Consider the following 17,104-nt stretch of genomic DNA (forward strand, 5'->3'; position numbering starts at 1 on the left):
TAATTTTGAATTATTTTTTAAAGTCTCTTTATTGGATATAATTTTTATTATACTGTGGTCAGTCATAAAAGATTACTTTTAGTATTTCTGTTTTTTTGCATTGGTTCATGAGGTTTTTATGTCCCAATACAGTCAATTTTTGCAAAACTGCTATGCATGGTTGAAAAATAAGTAAAATGCCTTTTGTTCCCATTCAGTAATCAACAGGGATCTATCATCTCTAATTTTTCTAAAGTTCTTTTCAGGTCATTAACTTCTTTCTCTCTTTATTATACTACTCTAACTTTGAAAGGGGTACACTGAGGACTCCCTACCACTATAGTTTTACTGTATATTTCTCTTTGCAATGACTGACTTTTAAAGCATTTAGCTGCTATACTGAGACCTGAACTAAGGTCTCCCACTGCATCCAGTCCGATCTCTAGCCGTCCTGATCTATATCTTGCCACTGGACCCAGAGGACTCCAGGAAGAGAAAATGAGGCTGGTGACTTTGCACAGCCCTCACTCACTTAAATCCAATTCACTTCAATGTCATAGTATCACCTCTCTGATGTCATGGTACTCTTCAAGAAGAAAGGGTAAACAACAACAGCCTTTAAGCATACTGTAATTTCCCTGCTTATCTCTTTTTATCATGTCTATTTTTTACTAAGGCCTTCTATGAATCATAATTGCTACTCCTGTTTTGTTTTGTTTTTATTTTAGCTGAGTATAACAGATTCTGCTTTAGTACCCTCATTTTAACCCTATATAAAACTTTCTGTTGCAAGTATGTTAACTATAGTGGCCTGAAAGTGAGGATAGGTTTTTTAAAACAACAAAAAACTGCTAACCATTTCTAGGAGGGAAAAAAAAAATTGCCACAGGTAAGACAATACAAAGACTGAAGTTTGAAGTACTAAAAGTACTGAAAAGTGGGGGGAGGGGGGGAGGAAGTAATTTTTACTAATGAATTAAATTCATTTTTTTTCATCCAAGACTATTTCAAAACTGCTGTCAGAATAAATCCAGATGAACCTATGAGATCTAGCATCTTCACCATACTACAAAACAGCCACTCTAATTTTTTTTCACCTTCCTGGAAGTCTTATTGCAAAAGACAATAAACATAATTATTTTTCTTTGTCTCAAGTAATTCTTACACAGCTCTACCATTATCAATTTTTTTTTAGTATTTTCTAAAATCACAATCAAGTTTATTTTTTAAAAATTAGATAAATCAGCAAAGTACTCCCGGTATTACAAACTCATATTATACAGCATTTCAAAAATCAACAACAATTGAAATGTTCTGGTAAAAGGATTCAGGGAGCAAGTGATAACACTCAAAATAACTATTTAACTCCAACTAGACAGTCAAAGTAAAAACAAATCCCTAAATCATCATTTGGATAATAATAGATATCATTTACATAGCACCTTAAGGTTTTACAAAGCCCTTCACATGTTATCCCATTCCATCTCACAACAACCCTAAGAAGTATATGCCATTATTATTCCCATTTTAAATACAAATTAGGAAATTGAGGCTGAGAGAGATTAAGTGTTTTGCCCAGGGTCACAGGGCTAGAAAGTAAAGTATTTAAGGCAACATCTGAACTCAGTCTCATTACAAGTCCAGTGCTATATTCCCTGAGCCACCTAAGGAAATAAGAATAAATAAAATAGTTACATGTCTAAAGTAACATGCCTCAGTTCAAAAAGCCAAGAAAACATATTCCTAGCTGCCATAAGATCAGGTTATATTTTTGTTAGCAGCTGTTGTTAAACAGAAGAAAATTTCTAACTTTCCATTGACAGACATGCTTGTAATTTGCAGGGAGGAAAAGGATGGCTACTACCTCTTGCCACATAATTTTTTAAGTATTTTAAATTTTATTCAAAATATTCTAAGATAACAAGGAGAAAACACATGGATGTAAAAATCTACTTTTTGCAGCATTTCCCATTTTTCCCTATTCAATTTCAGTGGCTGATGAGGGAGATACCTGAGAGTAGGGAGGGCTTTCATTCATTTAAGAAACTATTCACTATACCTCTTCAGGGCCAGGGCCATGTAGTACAGTAGTACTGTTTCCAGATCACCTAAATTAAAAATAAATGGGTTTTTATGACTTAAAAAAAAAAAGAACCCTTTGATCCAGCAACAGCATTTCTAGGGCTATATCCCAAAGAGATCATACAAATGGGAAAAGGACCCACATGTACAAAAATATTCATAGCAGCTCTTTTTGTGGCGGCAAAGAACTGGAAATTGAGAGGATGCCCATCCACTGGGGAATGGCTGAGCAAGTTGTGGTATATGAATGTAATGGAATACTACTGTGCTATAAGAAATGATAAAAAGGCTGACTTCAGAAAAACCTGGAAAGACTTGTATGGTCTGATGCTGAGTGAAGTGAGCAGAACCAAGAGAACTTTGTACACAATAACAGCCAAGTTGTGAGATGACTAATATTGATAAACTTAACCCCTCTCAGCAATACAAGGATCTAAGACATCTCCAGAGGCCTCAGGATGGAAAATCCTGTCCACATCCAAAGAAAGAACTATGGAAGTCGAACTGCTATCACTTATTTTTACCTTCTGTTGTTTTGTTTCATCTTTCTGATGGTTCCTCCTATTGGTTTTAATTTTTACTTACAACTTCATTAATATGAAAATATTTAATAGGAATGTAAATGTATAGCCTATATTAGATTGTGCACCATCTTGGGGAGGGTGGTGGGGAGGAAGGGGCAGAAAAATTTTAAACTCAAAAACATATGGAAGTGATTGTTGACAAAACAAAATAAATTAATTTAAATAAAAGAAAGTAAGAAAAGAAAAATCCTACTTTTAAATATACTGCATAATTCTAGAAACAAAACCAAATAAAAAAAAAACTCAGCAGTAAGTACGGTCGATGATAATATATAATGACAAAAAGTAACAATTTTACCTGAGAATTTGGTAAAGACCTCTCAATGCTTTGGGAAAACAACTAGGTTCCTCACTCATTAAAACTTGAGTATTAATATACACCTTTCATTTCTTTAATTACTTATTATTTTAAATGTAAACTATAATGCAACTAGTAATTAAAATGTATTTTTTATTCTTCTCTTTTCTGTTTCAAGGGGCACACAAGTATGGCACCAAGTAGGGAAACTGGAGATAGATCATGAACCAGACATTCCCTATACCTGACATGTCAACACTAATAGCCTGATAAAAGCTTGGGAAAAGACAAAACCAGGAGGTAGAAAATCAAGGAGAGATATGGGGCAGATCCCTAGAAATAAGAAACTAGAATGGGTTATCACCAAAACTAAACTTTGGTCATAATTGGCATGTATAATAGCTATGATAATGTTTACCATAAAATCTCTCCAGTGAAATCTCATAATAGACCTCATTATGTACTAGATAAGAACACAACTACCTTAGTACCACAGGGAAAAAAAAATCAGGACTACTGGAAATCCAGGAATACAGCTTTAATATATAGGAATATAACTTTTTAAAAATGGTTTTCATTTGGGTCCATGACAATACATAACTAAAAATTATTTGCCACTGGCAGATGCCTATGTAATATTGGTATACTGGTAACAGAAAAAAATAGGAGAAGTTTCTATGATCAAGAAATAGCAAAGTTATTTGGGCCAGTTCAAACTATATTGACTGTCACAGATGTTTTGAAACCATCTCCAAGCCAGCTATAACTCCAAAGTTCTTTCCCTAAAGATACTCCATGCTTAGCATCAACCATATTTGGGATGACAGGGTGGAGAAATGCCCCATAAAAAGATTTCATGAGATTATATTAGACTAGATACTTGAATCCCACATCATGAAGAGGCCAGGCTTTCAATTATTATATGGAAAGGCGGTAAACAGAGTACTAGACTTGAAAATCAGGAAGACCTGAATATGAATTCCACCTTTGCTACTATCTGTGTGTAAGCAAGTGACTTAACCTCATCTTCCAGATCTTTAAAATCGATTAATAATATCCATATTCCACCTCACAAGTTTATGAAGTTTGTATGTAAATAAAGCACCTTGAAAACTTTGAAATGCTATGTAAATCTTAAATTACTATTATATAACAGTATTGCAAAGCCTTTCCACACAACTTTCCTAAATTTCCTATAGGGCCTATATGTAAAAGTTTTTCTTGCCTAGAAAAACAACAAATGAAGACAACACGGAATTTCAGGGCTTTAATGGGTCAAAATTAGGTATTGATTTTTCTTTCTCTAAGAGAAAGGTCCTATGCCTACAATTCTCTCTTTCCTCATCTTCTACCTCCTAACTTCCTTCAAGTTCCAGCTAAAATCAAACCTTCTACAGGAAACCTTTCAAGTCCTTTTAAATCTAGGGCCTTCCTTCTGCTGATTATTTCCTATTTATCCTGTCCATAGCTTGTACAGTTATTTGTATGCTGTCTCCCTTATTAAACTGTGAACTTCTAGAGAGGAGACACTGTCTTTTATACCCTTCTTTATCTATCCAGCACTTAGCCTGGTACCTAGCAGGCACTTTATAAATGTTTACTGACTGATCTATACTAACTGGGGGAGGGAGGGAGGCTTAAAAAGACAGTAAAACAGAGATCCTGCATTGGGTTTAGCTTAATGAGCTACATATACAAATTAAGAGTACATAAAATAGAAATAGGTGAGAGTAATGGTTAAAGAAAAGAAGAAAAGAAAAAACTTACAGTCTTGCATAGAGAAAAACTCTTATAGTCTGAAATTTGATAACAAGAAAAAGGTACTAAACACAATCAATCAATAAATATTAATTTAGTACCTATTGAGGATGCAAAAAAGGGCAAAAAACAGTTCCTGTCCTCAAATAGTTTACAATCAAAAAACACCCTAACGTGAATTTTCATGTTAAATTTAGACTCAGGGACAGGGGCAAGAGAAACTAGAATGGAGAATTATCATTATGCTTCAATGCCTGATGGACAAAATGGGCACACATATTTGTAATACAGGGAATAGAAACTGAACCTGTGGTTTCATTAATATAAGCAGCGCAATTGTGAGGAAAATCTCTCTTATCAATGCAAGTTGACACTTTCTCTACAACTCAAGTCTTAAGAGAGTTGCCTAGAACACTTAGGCTTGTGGAGAGTCAACCAACCAATATGTCAGAAGTCAAACTCGAATCTAAGCACTCCTGACTTCAAGGATACTTCTCTTTCCCTAATACCGTTTTGCCTCTTTGTATCACTGTACAAACTAATTAGCTTCATCTAAGAGGTAAAATCAAATTCCTACAAAAACTTAATGATTGATAATAAAACCTATCTTAATGACAAAGCATAAAAGAGGGTTCCTAGGGTCTGTTATAAATGAGTGTGTTTTCTAAAAATAATTGATATTTAAAATTAATACAATCAATAATATTAATACAATGGATAAGCAAGTGTAAATTAAATAGCCAACCACAACAGAAAATTAGTTTTTAATAATACCCTTTATCAAAGCAAAGGAAAAGCCACGATTATGTTCATTTCACATATTAAGTACTATTAATATGGAAAATATAGATTAAGGTTTAAGAAAACCTTCTACAGTGCCTTGTACTTAATAAACACTTAATAAATGCTTTTTAAATTAAACTGAAATATCAATGCCTAAGAACCATTCTAAATTAAACATTTATTTTAGATGCAAACACACAGAAACAATAAGACCCTCAAAAATTCAGTAGTATCCTCAAATGATATGAAAGAATTAGCTTTAAATAAATATACACAGTGTGGCATAGTGGACCTTGTACCAGCCTTACAACGTGAAAAATCTGGGTTCAAGTTCCACTGGCACAACATACAGAGACATGAGTCTTCAATGCTCTCCAAGATGATAGCTAGCCTGCTTTGGTAGACAGTTCCTTTTCTAAGATTTTCCTATAGTTTCCTATAGTAAAGCAATCACCTATTCCTACATGCACACATTCATTATTTTGTTATTTCTCTTTTCCTATTAACTTTTCAAAGTTAAACCGTGATTTTTTTCATACTTGAACTCCAATTATAATCTCTAAGGTTATGACACTGATTTGTTGCCACAGAAATGAACACACTCACACAGCTAGAAAAATTTCAACACATGATCACAAACTAAACTGAATGAGGGTCAAAGCTCACCTATTATAACAAATACTTCTAAAAGCTCACTTAAATTTGCAAAATGTCAGTGATACTTCATACACTTAAGATTTTTTTATAAAAGAAAAAAAAAGTACTCATGTGAGAACTTTTTTATATAATACAGGTTACTCTTAAAGTACCTCAATGCCAAAAATAACAAAATATCAAGATTAAATTCATATTGAAATTATTTTCAAAGAGTTATCCTCTAGATCAATCATCAATACGACAAGCTGCAGACTAGCCATTACTACTAATAATCCACAGGGATCGAATAATAACCTCTCAAACTAGTCACTGTCCTAGAAAGGGGCACAATAGATTATTTTACCTAGACTTAACATTAAAATCTCAACACACTAATCAACTAAAGTCAACATTTAAGTTTTTATATTTTATATATATAATCTAATGTTAGTATAACTCTCTCAAACCCTTTGTAAAAACCCTATCTCAACTAATAATTGCATATGCCTGCTTACTGGATCCTTCTCATTTTTAATTTGATTTTATTTTTAACTTATGAAATAAAACAAGCATTTCCATAACATAGCAGAATAAAAAATGATGATTGCATGGGAAACTATAAATCTGCATACCATCTCCTTATTCTTAAAATGAATGCAACAATCAAGTTTTTTAAGAACTGAGTAAAGCGCTCCAAATACATACAACGCTAAATGCTAAAAGAAAAAAGTGCTCCATAAAACAAGTCTATTTTTAGTCCATATGAATGAGCCACCTAAAAAGAATTAACTTCATCAACTACTATTCCACACTTTTATTTCCTACTTTAAATTTCCTATTTGTTATGAAATCAGACTGGCGACATTAAGTCACAAAAGGAAAAAGTTGACAAATTTTATTGAAAGGGCACAAATTTTAAACTGAGCGTCCCAAAGGATACCAAAAATAAAATGTTAAATGATTCCATTATGTTTTTCAGGTTTCCTCAAGTTACTGATAGTCAAATCTGAGACTATGACAGTCCACTACTGATACCACACCCAGTAATTAAATCCATTGCAATATCCTTTTAAAAGAAGGATCAGGTACTCTAATAATTTTAAAAAAAAATACATTGTATGAGTTTGCAGAATTTCAAACTTTCTCCATTTTAAGGAAAGCTTTTGCATATTGACACAATATACTTTAAAATGGCACTGTGCTGACCTTCCAACAGCCCAGCTCTAGGAAAATTCTGTGGTGGCTGTGACTTGAGATCTAAAAAATACCAAAGGTATTATTTTTATGCTGAATAAAATTCTATGCTATAAATAATATCAGAGCTAGAATACCACTCTTCTGTAATCTGAAATAACCTATCTTTGTGAAAAAAATATTCCTTTGATTACTACTCCAATACTTGCTAATTTTATTACTACTTATAGAATATAGTTCTCTTAACAACCATCATTTTTTGGTTGTATTCTTTTTTTTGATACACAAACACGATATTTTCAGACAACTTCAGGGACTATTGCCTAAAAACCATCTTATACTCAACATGATGGTAGCAGCCAACTAAAGTCACCAGAGCAACAAAATTGTTACAGTTACTAAGTTGTATGTCCACACTCAGGAGCAAACTCCATTTAATTAACTTTTCAGAGATCAAAACCTCTTATTCAGACCTCACTAAACATTTTTATCTCAATCAATATAAATTTAGAACATCTCTATTTCTTTTTTTCCTCCTCTTCAATGAAAATTTTGGTGAAACCACAGTAAAACAGTTCAACCATTCTAGGCTGTTTTTAAGCCCAATCAACTCTAAAGAAGAGAATTTACATTAAAAAAAAGATTTTTAAACGTGATCCTCTTCTCCCTTTACCAATGGCTTCAGAGATGGTTAATATCATAACGGGAGAATTTTGGTGTGATGTCCCTTGCACGGAAAACCTGTTCTAACACATTCTTGTGGTGTCCAGTATAGGAATTTAACCTCATCGGACATCAAGCCCAGGTGCTAATAATTCAGCTCCTGGGAATTCCCTAGAGGCCTTAGCCAAAGGAGTTTGGTTCTTTCTAATGCCACCTTTGCAGATGGCAAAAAATCTAAGCTTCTCCAAGGATTGAGGAGCCTGTCTACACTGGTACCTAAAGACAGGCCAGAATAATAAAATGTGTCCACAGAGGAAACCTACCTCTATGTGAAAGCAGGGAAGGCATAATCACTTCGGGCCCAGAGACTGCTTCTGAGACAGGAAGATGAAAATTTGGGCCTCTCCTCGGTTAAATGACGGAGAATGAAAGGCGCCTGGTCTAGGGGTGCTGTCCCAGAATGGCTAAGGAGGAGACTAGGCCAGGGCAACGGAGAAGGAAAGGAGTCGAGGCCGCAGACTAAAAGCTGGAAGGGGGAAAGAGCGAGACCCTCTCTATGCTGAGAAGCCGGAACGACGCCACAACACCCAGCTCGCTTGGGCCCGGCGGGGCAACTTTCCTGGGTCGGGCCCTGGCAGGAACAGCCCTGGCAGGAACAGCCGCCACTGACCGACCCCAGCTACATAGTCCGGCCGGGGGATGCCGTGAGTAATGCTCCGAGTGAGCGGGGAGGCCCCGGCCCCGACGGCCGCGGGGGAAGAGCTGCGGAAAGGGGAGGGGGGAGCTGAGAGGGAGGTGGAACGGTGGCGAGGAGAAAGGGGAGGGGAGATACTTAAAGCGATTAATGCCGCAGAGACAGACGAGACTAGACGAGAAGCAGCAGCGGGCAGGGGAATCCAGGCTCTAAGAGAGCACCCGCGGCCCGAGGGAGCCAGCGCGGGGAAGGGGCCAGGAGGAGGAGGAGACCCCACTCCTCCCCCCTTTTCCCTACACAATCTCCACGGCCCCCAACCGTCCCCATGTGTCATCCCTGCCGGTGCCCAGCGGACCCCCAACACCCCACCCCGCAGGCCTGGCTCTCGGGTCGTGTCGTTCTACCCCACCCCCGCCTCCATGCCGTCCTGGCTGGTGCCCAGCGCCCCCTACCCCCATCCCCTGGGCCTGGCTCGCTGGCCTAGACACCACCACTCCCCCAGCCTTCAAAACCATCCTGGCTCGCTGCCCGTCTCCTCACTAACCCCAGGCCTAGCTCGCAGGCCATGCCCCCCCACACCGGCCCTATACCATCTTCGTTGTTGCCCCCAAAGTCCCACTCGTGGGCCAAGTCTCCCTCCTCCCGCCCCCTCGCCCCTTGCCACCCAAGCTCTCTGGCCGTGTCCCCCAGCTCCCATGTCATCCACGCTCCCTGGCTGTGACTCCCACCCCGTGTCATCCAGGCTCCCTGGCCGTGCCACCCTGCCCCATGCCATCTTGGCTCCCTGGTGGTGCCCCCAACCCCCATACCGTCCAGGATCCCTGGCCGTGCCCCTCCATGCCATCCTGGCTTCCTGGCCGTGCCTCCCTGTCCCCATGCCATCCAGGCTCCCTGACGGTGCCCCAACCCCATACCGTCCAGTCTCCCCGGCCGTGCCCCCCCATGCCATCCGGGCTCCCTGGCCGTGCCCCCCATGCCATCCTGGCTCCTTGGCCGAGCTCTCCCTCCCCCCCCGCCCCCATGCCATCCAGGCTCCTCGGCCGTGCCCCCCCCACGCCCACACGCCATCCAGGTTGGGGCCCCGGGCCCGGCTCCCCGGCCGTGTCCCCAAGCGCGCCCCTGGGCCCCATGCCATCCCGGTGGTGTCCCCCGGCCGGGTGACTCACCTCTCGAGTACAGGGACTTGGGCGATTCCAGGTCTAGGTCGGCGCTGAGCAATGAGATGAAGTCCGAGGGCATCGCAGCTCGACCCGGCCCGGCCCGAGGGCGGGGGGGGGAGCGGCGGGGGCGGCGGCACCTCCTGTCCGGGAGCTCGGGCACCGGGCCGGGGGCGGCTAGCGATCGACTAGGCCAGGGGCCGCGGAGGGAGGCGGAGGCGAGGGCGAGGGCGCGGGCGCGGGCGAAGGCGAGGGCGGCCGCCGCCGCCGCTGCCGCTGCTCCGAGGCCGCCGCGAGGCAGCCCCCACCGGGCAGGGAGGCCGGAACTCAACCAGGCCCGCTCGGGCGAAGCTGCGACGGGGAGAGGCGCGAGGGCCGGCGGGGAGGGATGGGCCCGAGGCGACGGCGCTCCGGCTCCAGCTTCTCCTCGGCGAAAACTGACGGGCTCCGCTGCCGCCGCCGCCGCCGCCGCCGCCGCCGCTGACAGGAATCCGGGCTCCGCCCCCGGCGCAACTCCGCGCAGGCGCCTGGGGCCCCGGGAGCGGGGGGCGGAGAGCCGCGCGGCTGGGGAAGAGCCGCAGTGGCGGGCGGGGGGAGGGCCGGCGCCGAAGGGAACAGCGTCAACAATCTGTTTCCTGCCGCTGTCCGGGCTGCTTGCGATCTGGGAGAGGGCCGAGGGCCGGGGGGAGGATCGGGGGAGCGGGGGGTGCCTGGGGACTTGTCAGCGCCTTGGGGCCCCGGGAGAGGGAAAAGGTATCTGCGCTGACCTGCAGGAGCGGAGCTCTAGGTGGTGGAAAGGGCCGCGCCAGCTCCCAGGCCAGCGCTTGGGGGGTGGAGGCAATGCTGCCAAGAGGGTCTCCAGCCACAAAGTGGCCTTTAGTTCGCTTTTTCAATCAGGAGGTGCAAAATCCAGGAGGTTTGGGGGGAGGAAAGGGCATTTAAAACTTTGCTGTGTGCGTTTGAGGCTTGGGAGGAAAATGGAAGGGTCGGAATTAGAGCAGTAGAAGAAGAAGGGAGCTGATGTTAGTTTATAGTAGACACAAAGAGGGTTTTTAAAACGGGATGATGAGTCAACCTACCTGGCTGATTCAGGCCATTTTTTAACGGAGAAAGCTAAACTCCAGTTAGGACAAGGACTGGGCCAGTGATTTCATTGACAAAGCAAGTCAGCACCTTTTCCACAATTTTATCACCTTAAAAAAGTTGCCTAAAGGTCAGACTTGCCCAGGGTCGCATAGTCTGTCTGTCTGCCTGTCTCTGTGACTCTGTCACGTCTATCTCTTCTCTGTTTTCATCTGTCTTTCCCTCTCCCCTTACCTCTGTCTCTTCTTCTCTCACTTTTTCTCTCTCCCTCCCCTCCTGTCTTTCCCTCTCCCCCCCCCACCACTAAGCCAAGCTACCAGTTGCTTTAACAACTGTTGCTTTAACAAATTCTATTTATCACCCTTGGTAACAGATAGGCAAGTCAAGAATGGATCAAAACAAATTTAGTGTTAGTTCTTGGCTGTCTGTTTCAGAGACCAAGGTTTCTGTTGTCGAATAAATGCAAACCTTCACCTCAGATTTTCCTGAATCTAAAATAATCCCGAGAAATTGTTCATACAGTTGTTAAAATGTTGCAGGAAATGCATCAATTGACTTGAAGAAGGCACAGAGTGTGTGTATTTTGGGAAATAATTTGAACATTGTGTCTAATGCTGATTTTTTTAGATGCTAGAGATTGGTTTTTAAGGCCACTTTTTGTCCCAATAGAAACAAAATTTTTTTAAAGATTTAAAGATTTCTAGTGCATTTGTGTCCATTTATTTAATGGTACATTTTGCTAACCTCAGATTTGTTTTGTTTTTGTTTTTGCCCAGAAATCTGGGCAAGATATGACATTGAAACTCTGTGGTCATAACAGCTAGATAACCCTAGAAATGCTTAGAGATCTAAAAAAGAGGATGCTACTGGGCACTGTGGATGAAGAAAGGGGAGTTGGCTAGGGGTGGGGGGGCTTTGCTAAGCTTTGCTTGGAGACTCAGAATTTAAATGTGTCTGAACATCTGAATGAAGATGCCCAATTATCTTTCCTGAACCCAATGTAGTAATTAGTCCCGTGAATATTCTCTTCCCTGTAAGATGGCAAAGCAGAACAGGAAACGACCCTCAAATCACCGTTGCTACCAGCACAGATGAGTACACTCTGTAGTAACAAGTCCCTGGGGAAGTTTGTTTAAAACTAGCAGGAGCCACACACATTTGAGAGAGGAAGATTTAAACCAAGCAATGCTAGGCATATAGAGAAACTTCATACATCTTTTATGAACTGTGCCCTCTTGCAAGAAAGATGAGCATTGTCTTCCGTAGGCAGCACATAGGTCTATGTAACAGGATGAATAGATTAGCATTTTCCAGTAGATTTTAATTGAAGAGATAGAGCCTAAATACTAAAACAACCTGAATAAGTCTCATCACGGTTTTTTTTTCCTTTAAAAGGCACCTTTGTCCAATGTCTTCTAGGTCAGACTCGTCCCCATTTTGCATGGCAGGAGCAACCATCTTACCCTTTACATATTCAAGCAGCATAGTACCCTTTCCAATATATTTCCAATATATTCCTATAAAGTGCCTGTTGGGTGCTATGTGTTTCTGTAACCCTTTCCCCTAGGGGGCTGAACCAATGGTAATTTTAAAAATCATTTTATCTGTCTAAAAATTGGGAGGAGGAGGGCAGGATGCCATACTGTGTGACATGCCTCTAGGGATGCCCTTGGGCCCTAACCTACCTAACCACCCTCAGGCACCAGGAAGGCCTAAGTAATCCTTGGATGACTGTTTGAAAAGAGTTGCCGTTTCCTGGTATTTTCATAGAACTTTGTTTTTACTGGCCACAACTCTGCAGTATTAGAGAGACCTAGATTTCACTGTTGCTTTTCGAAGTTTGGTGCCTAAAAACACAAATATAATCGTTGGCATAAAATCATAGCTTTGATCTGGTCACAAAATAAGACTGGCCTGGGATAATATTCCAGGATCATTTGTATCATTTGTATCTCATCAACTATTTGTTGTCTTTAATTCCAAGGAAACCTCATTCTGTGTTTGGATTTATGTTTTAATTTCTTCTCATTTTACCTAATATCTGAGATGATTTGTATTTTTTTGTTTAAAGTATCTCTCATATAGGGAGACTTTACTTTTAATGCAAAATGGGAGATGGACTTTAAGTCCACAAAACTGGGAAATTTCCTCTGATTATGTATCCTGCATTGAGATTGTTCCATGATCATACAGCAGTATAGTTACAGTATGTTTCTTTCATTTTCCTTGCCAAATCATATCTCACATTACTCAGGCACCTGATTAAAATTTCACTGGACTCAGATTTAAATGTGTAGATTATGCAAGACAAAATGGCAGCTTTTATGTTTCTGGTGCTCTTTAACCCATGCTGGACAGGCTTTGGCACTTTGTGAATTTTATCTACAAATAGCCTATGAGAACAGTAGGCTCATATGTCAGCCATGAAAGAAGAATTAAATAAAACTTATATTGAACAGAAGAAAAGCTTGTCATAAGAGCCCCACAATTTCTGTCATTGTATACACACAATTAAGACTGTCAAAATAATTTTGGTCACGCAAATAACTTGGAGCTCAGGTTGAACAAACACAAAATCTAAAAGAAAAGCTTCCAGGATGAGTCAAGGAAAAAGACAAAAAAGTTTAGACCACAAGTTATTTTTGACCAACTTGATACGCCACTCCTTAACTGTAACAGAGAAGTGATAGCGGTGGGAAAGACTAGTTGTGTTTTGTTTTTAAATAAGTTTTGAATCATGCCTTTTGATTTTACATCATAGTCACTTCTGAATATATTTAAACCACCTCTAGGCCCACTAAAGGAACCTCTCTTGTGACAAAGAAAACAGACGAATGATGGCACTTATGCAGAAATCAGTACCAAATTCTTATCAATAAATAAACACTTATTATGCACCGATATTCAAGTTTTCACCCTTAAATGTGAATTAGTAAATATTTTTTTCTGAACAAAGTAGGTTGCATGCTTGAGAACTCTCTTTTGCTGCTGAATATAGCATATTCAAACTGAAAATTCACTTTTTCAAAGTGACTGAGTCTCATCATGACAAAGACAGCAACTAATTTGAATAATACATTTTTGAGGTTTGTGAGTTGGTCAAAGAGCTTTTCTTGGAAGGAGGCTAGAGATGAGATCAGGCCCTCCAGAACTGAAGAAATTACAAACAAGGAGGCTGCATCCTTGATGTAAGAGAAAGCAACAAGTAAATTTCCAGTAAAATGGGCCCTGAAAACAGCTTGCTAAATAAAATGAAAAAGAAGGGGGGAGAGGGGAATCAATGCCTATGATTCTTAACCTTTTTTTGTGTCACAGATCCCTTTGGCAGCCTGGTGAAGCCTATGGGCCCCTTCTAGAACAATATTTTTAAGTACATAAAATAAAATGTATAGACTTAAAAAGGAAATCAATCACAACAAAATACAATTATCTTTTTTTTTAAACCAAGTTCACAGACCCCCCAGTAAAGAATCAATGCTTTTTACTCTCTTAAACCAAGTAGTTATTGCAGGGGCCAAAATGTGATTTGGAAGATGTATTCCTGTGTCATCACAAGACTTTTATATACATAAATGCAAAATGAGAGCTGCCTTGCTCATATTCAGATGGTAATGTGTTCCACAAACCTCAAATGAAATACTGTGCTAAGTTCTGGAAGGAGCAGAGTAAGTCCTTTGGATTCCCCAATCTGAGCTCTGAGCCTCATCAGAAAAGGAAAATCCAATAGTAATATTTTCTTAATTTTCTACTATGCTCTCTCTGTAGCCAACGATCCAAGCCAACAAGCATTTATTTAAGTATTGACTAGGAATACGGCGGTACATTTTCAAAAACAAATTGATAAAATCTGCACCCTCCAAGGAGCTTGCATGCCACTCCATAGAACTGAGGTGTGAGCATGTGTGTGTGTGTGTGTGTGTGTGTGTGTGTGTGTGCACGCGCACGCATGCGCGTGTAATCACTTTTTTTTTTTTGCTCTTTTTCAGTAGCTGATGTAAAAGACGTTAAGGGCAATGATGGAAGGATGGATGTTCTGTTTTTGTCTGTCTGTGTGTTGTGTGTCTCTCACACACACACACACACACACACACACACACACACACACACACTTCTCCCTCCCCTTTCTATTCCCCTTCCCCCACCTGTCCCAAATTCCCAAGCAACAGACAAGAGAATGGTTACAGAGGCGTAACTGGTAAAGGGTAAAGTCCTGCCACAGAAGTGTTTACATTGTGATGCATCATTATTACTATGTGTTGTTGCAAACATTTCAGAAGAATGCCAGGCCATCATTTAGACTTAGTCAATGAATAGTCAAAGAAATACATGGCTTCTCTTCAGCTTTGCTGAGGATTAGTGGCCAAATACTCCAGAGTTAAGGATATAACAATAAAAATGTTGGCTAGGTCATCCACTACTGACCCTCAGAATTTAAGGGAAATGGAAAAGTTATTGGGTGAACTATTACAGCTTAGGAAATCACCAGTTATTCTTTGTTGGAAGTACTTATTAACAGACAAACATTAATGAGGTAGTTGATACTATAATAAACATCACATAAAACAGAAATCTTTCCCACTAGGTTTAGGAAAATCTAAAGTCAGAGTCTTCTGGCCAAGATGACTGCCTAAATAGAGACAGCCAGACTGGGTCCCAACATGCCTATTCCAGAAAAAAAAAAATCTGAAAACCACAACTGATTAAATAACGATCAAGAAATGCAAAGAGAAACTAGTGATGTCTTTCACCCAAGAATTACACAAAAAGTCAGATGGAAAATCATGAGCAAAAGCAAAGGGGCCTGCAGACAAAGCCAGTACTAGTAGGCAGCCTCACAATATGACAAGGGTTGGGCTCGAGACACATGTAGCCTGCAAGGCTCCACATCTGGAAGAAGCAAGAGCAGAGGATTCCCATAAAAAAAAGCCCTGGGGTGATCAGGAACTCATAGTACTGACCTTGGAATAGGGACAGCAACCACTATGGGTGTAGCAGTGCTTAGACCAGGATACCCTAGGATTCTGAGGTTTCTAGAACTCTGTCCTCAGTCATCATAGAGGACCCTAAGGATCCAGCAATCTGAATCTTAAAGATCCAGTGGGACCTAATCCCAGGAAATAGAACTTGACACACAAGAAACCAGGTGAGCCATGGTGTGAGGGAAAATAAGCAAGGTTGACCACCCCACCCAAAATTGCAGCAGGGGATACAACCTAGCCCTAGCACAAAGGCCCATCCCAGTTCATAGACTAAGGCTGGAGAGATAAGTAAACTGAAGAAGATAACCACTATGAAGAATTTCCATATTAAAAGAATTCACAAAATGAAAACTGCTAGAAAAAAATCTACTAGAACTAGAGGGCAAAGTAAAAAATAGAAAGAATCCCAAAATTATATCCTGAAAGGAACCCTAAAAAGGAAGAGTTCTAGGAATTTGAGGTCCAAAATTCAGAGCTTCCATGTCAATGAAAAAAGATATTTCAAACAGAAAGGAGTTCAAGTACCAAGGAACCAGTCAGGATCACACAAACCTTGGCAGCTTCCACTATAAATGAAAGGAGATCTTGGAATACAGTATTCCAAAAGGTAAAAGATATTGGTTTATAATCAAGAATAACTTACCCTATAAAGCTAAGTATTGTCCTATATGAAAAAAATGGATCTTTAACAGAATAGAGGATTTTCAAGCATTTCTCATGAAAAGACTAGTGCTAAGTAGGAATTTTTATTTACAAATTTTAGGTTTTCAGAGAAACCTAAAAAGGTAAATTTATTTGAGCTGTTGGAAAAGGCTGTGTGGTGATGTAATGTTCGTATTCTTATAAGTGGATAAGAAATGAAATGTCCCTTCAGAACCTTACTGTTTTCAAAGAATATTATTAAGGGGGTTTAAATTAGAAAAACAGAAGACCTAAGAGTACATTGATAATGTTCTGCAGGTTTTAAGAGTGAAGCATGAGAGATAAATAGAATATACTGGTGTAGAAAACAGAAAGGAGGGTTTAGAACTTAACTCCTTCACATAATTGCAGTATATAAGAAAAACATTACATAAATATAGAGGATGAGGTAGAGAGCGAAGATGTCAAAAGATCTCATTTTTATCTGAACCAAACAAAGGAGGATTAAATACACACACACACACACACACACACACACACACATAATTTGGTGTATCTATATCTATATCTAT

The 17,104-nt window shown here is 40.4% G+C and overlaps 1 protein-coding gene across 1 annotated transcript in view; it reads right to left on the bottom strand.

Moving 5' to 3' along the window:
• Positions 1–10,305, bottom strand: part of NFAT5 (nuclear factor of activated T cells 5) — a 145,150-nt gene extending 134,845 nt beyond the window's left edge. The window contains 1 exon segment of the mRNA XM_020989080.2: positions 9,838–10,305. Within this exon segment, the coding sequence (XP_020844739.1) occupies positions 9,838–9,910 (73 nt within the window). The 5' untranslated portion in view covers positions 9,911–10,305.
• Between the last annotated feature and the right edge of the window lie 6,799 nt (positions 10,306–17,104).

This window comes from Phascolarctos cinereus, unplaced genomic scaffold (assembly GCF_003287225.1).
Source record: "Phascolarctos cinereus isolate Bilbo 61053 unplaced genomic scaffold, phaCin_HiC Scaffold_2;HRSCAF=192, whole genome shotgun sequence".
Classification (NCBI taxonomy): Eukaryota; Metazoa; Chordata; class Mammalia; order Diprotodontia; family Phascolarctidae; genus Phascolarctos; species Phascolarctos cinereus.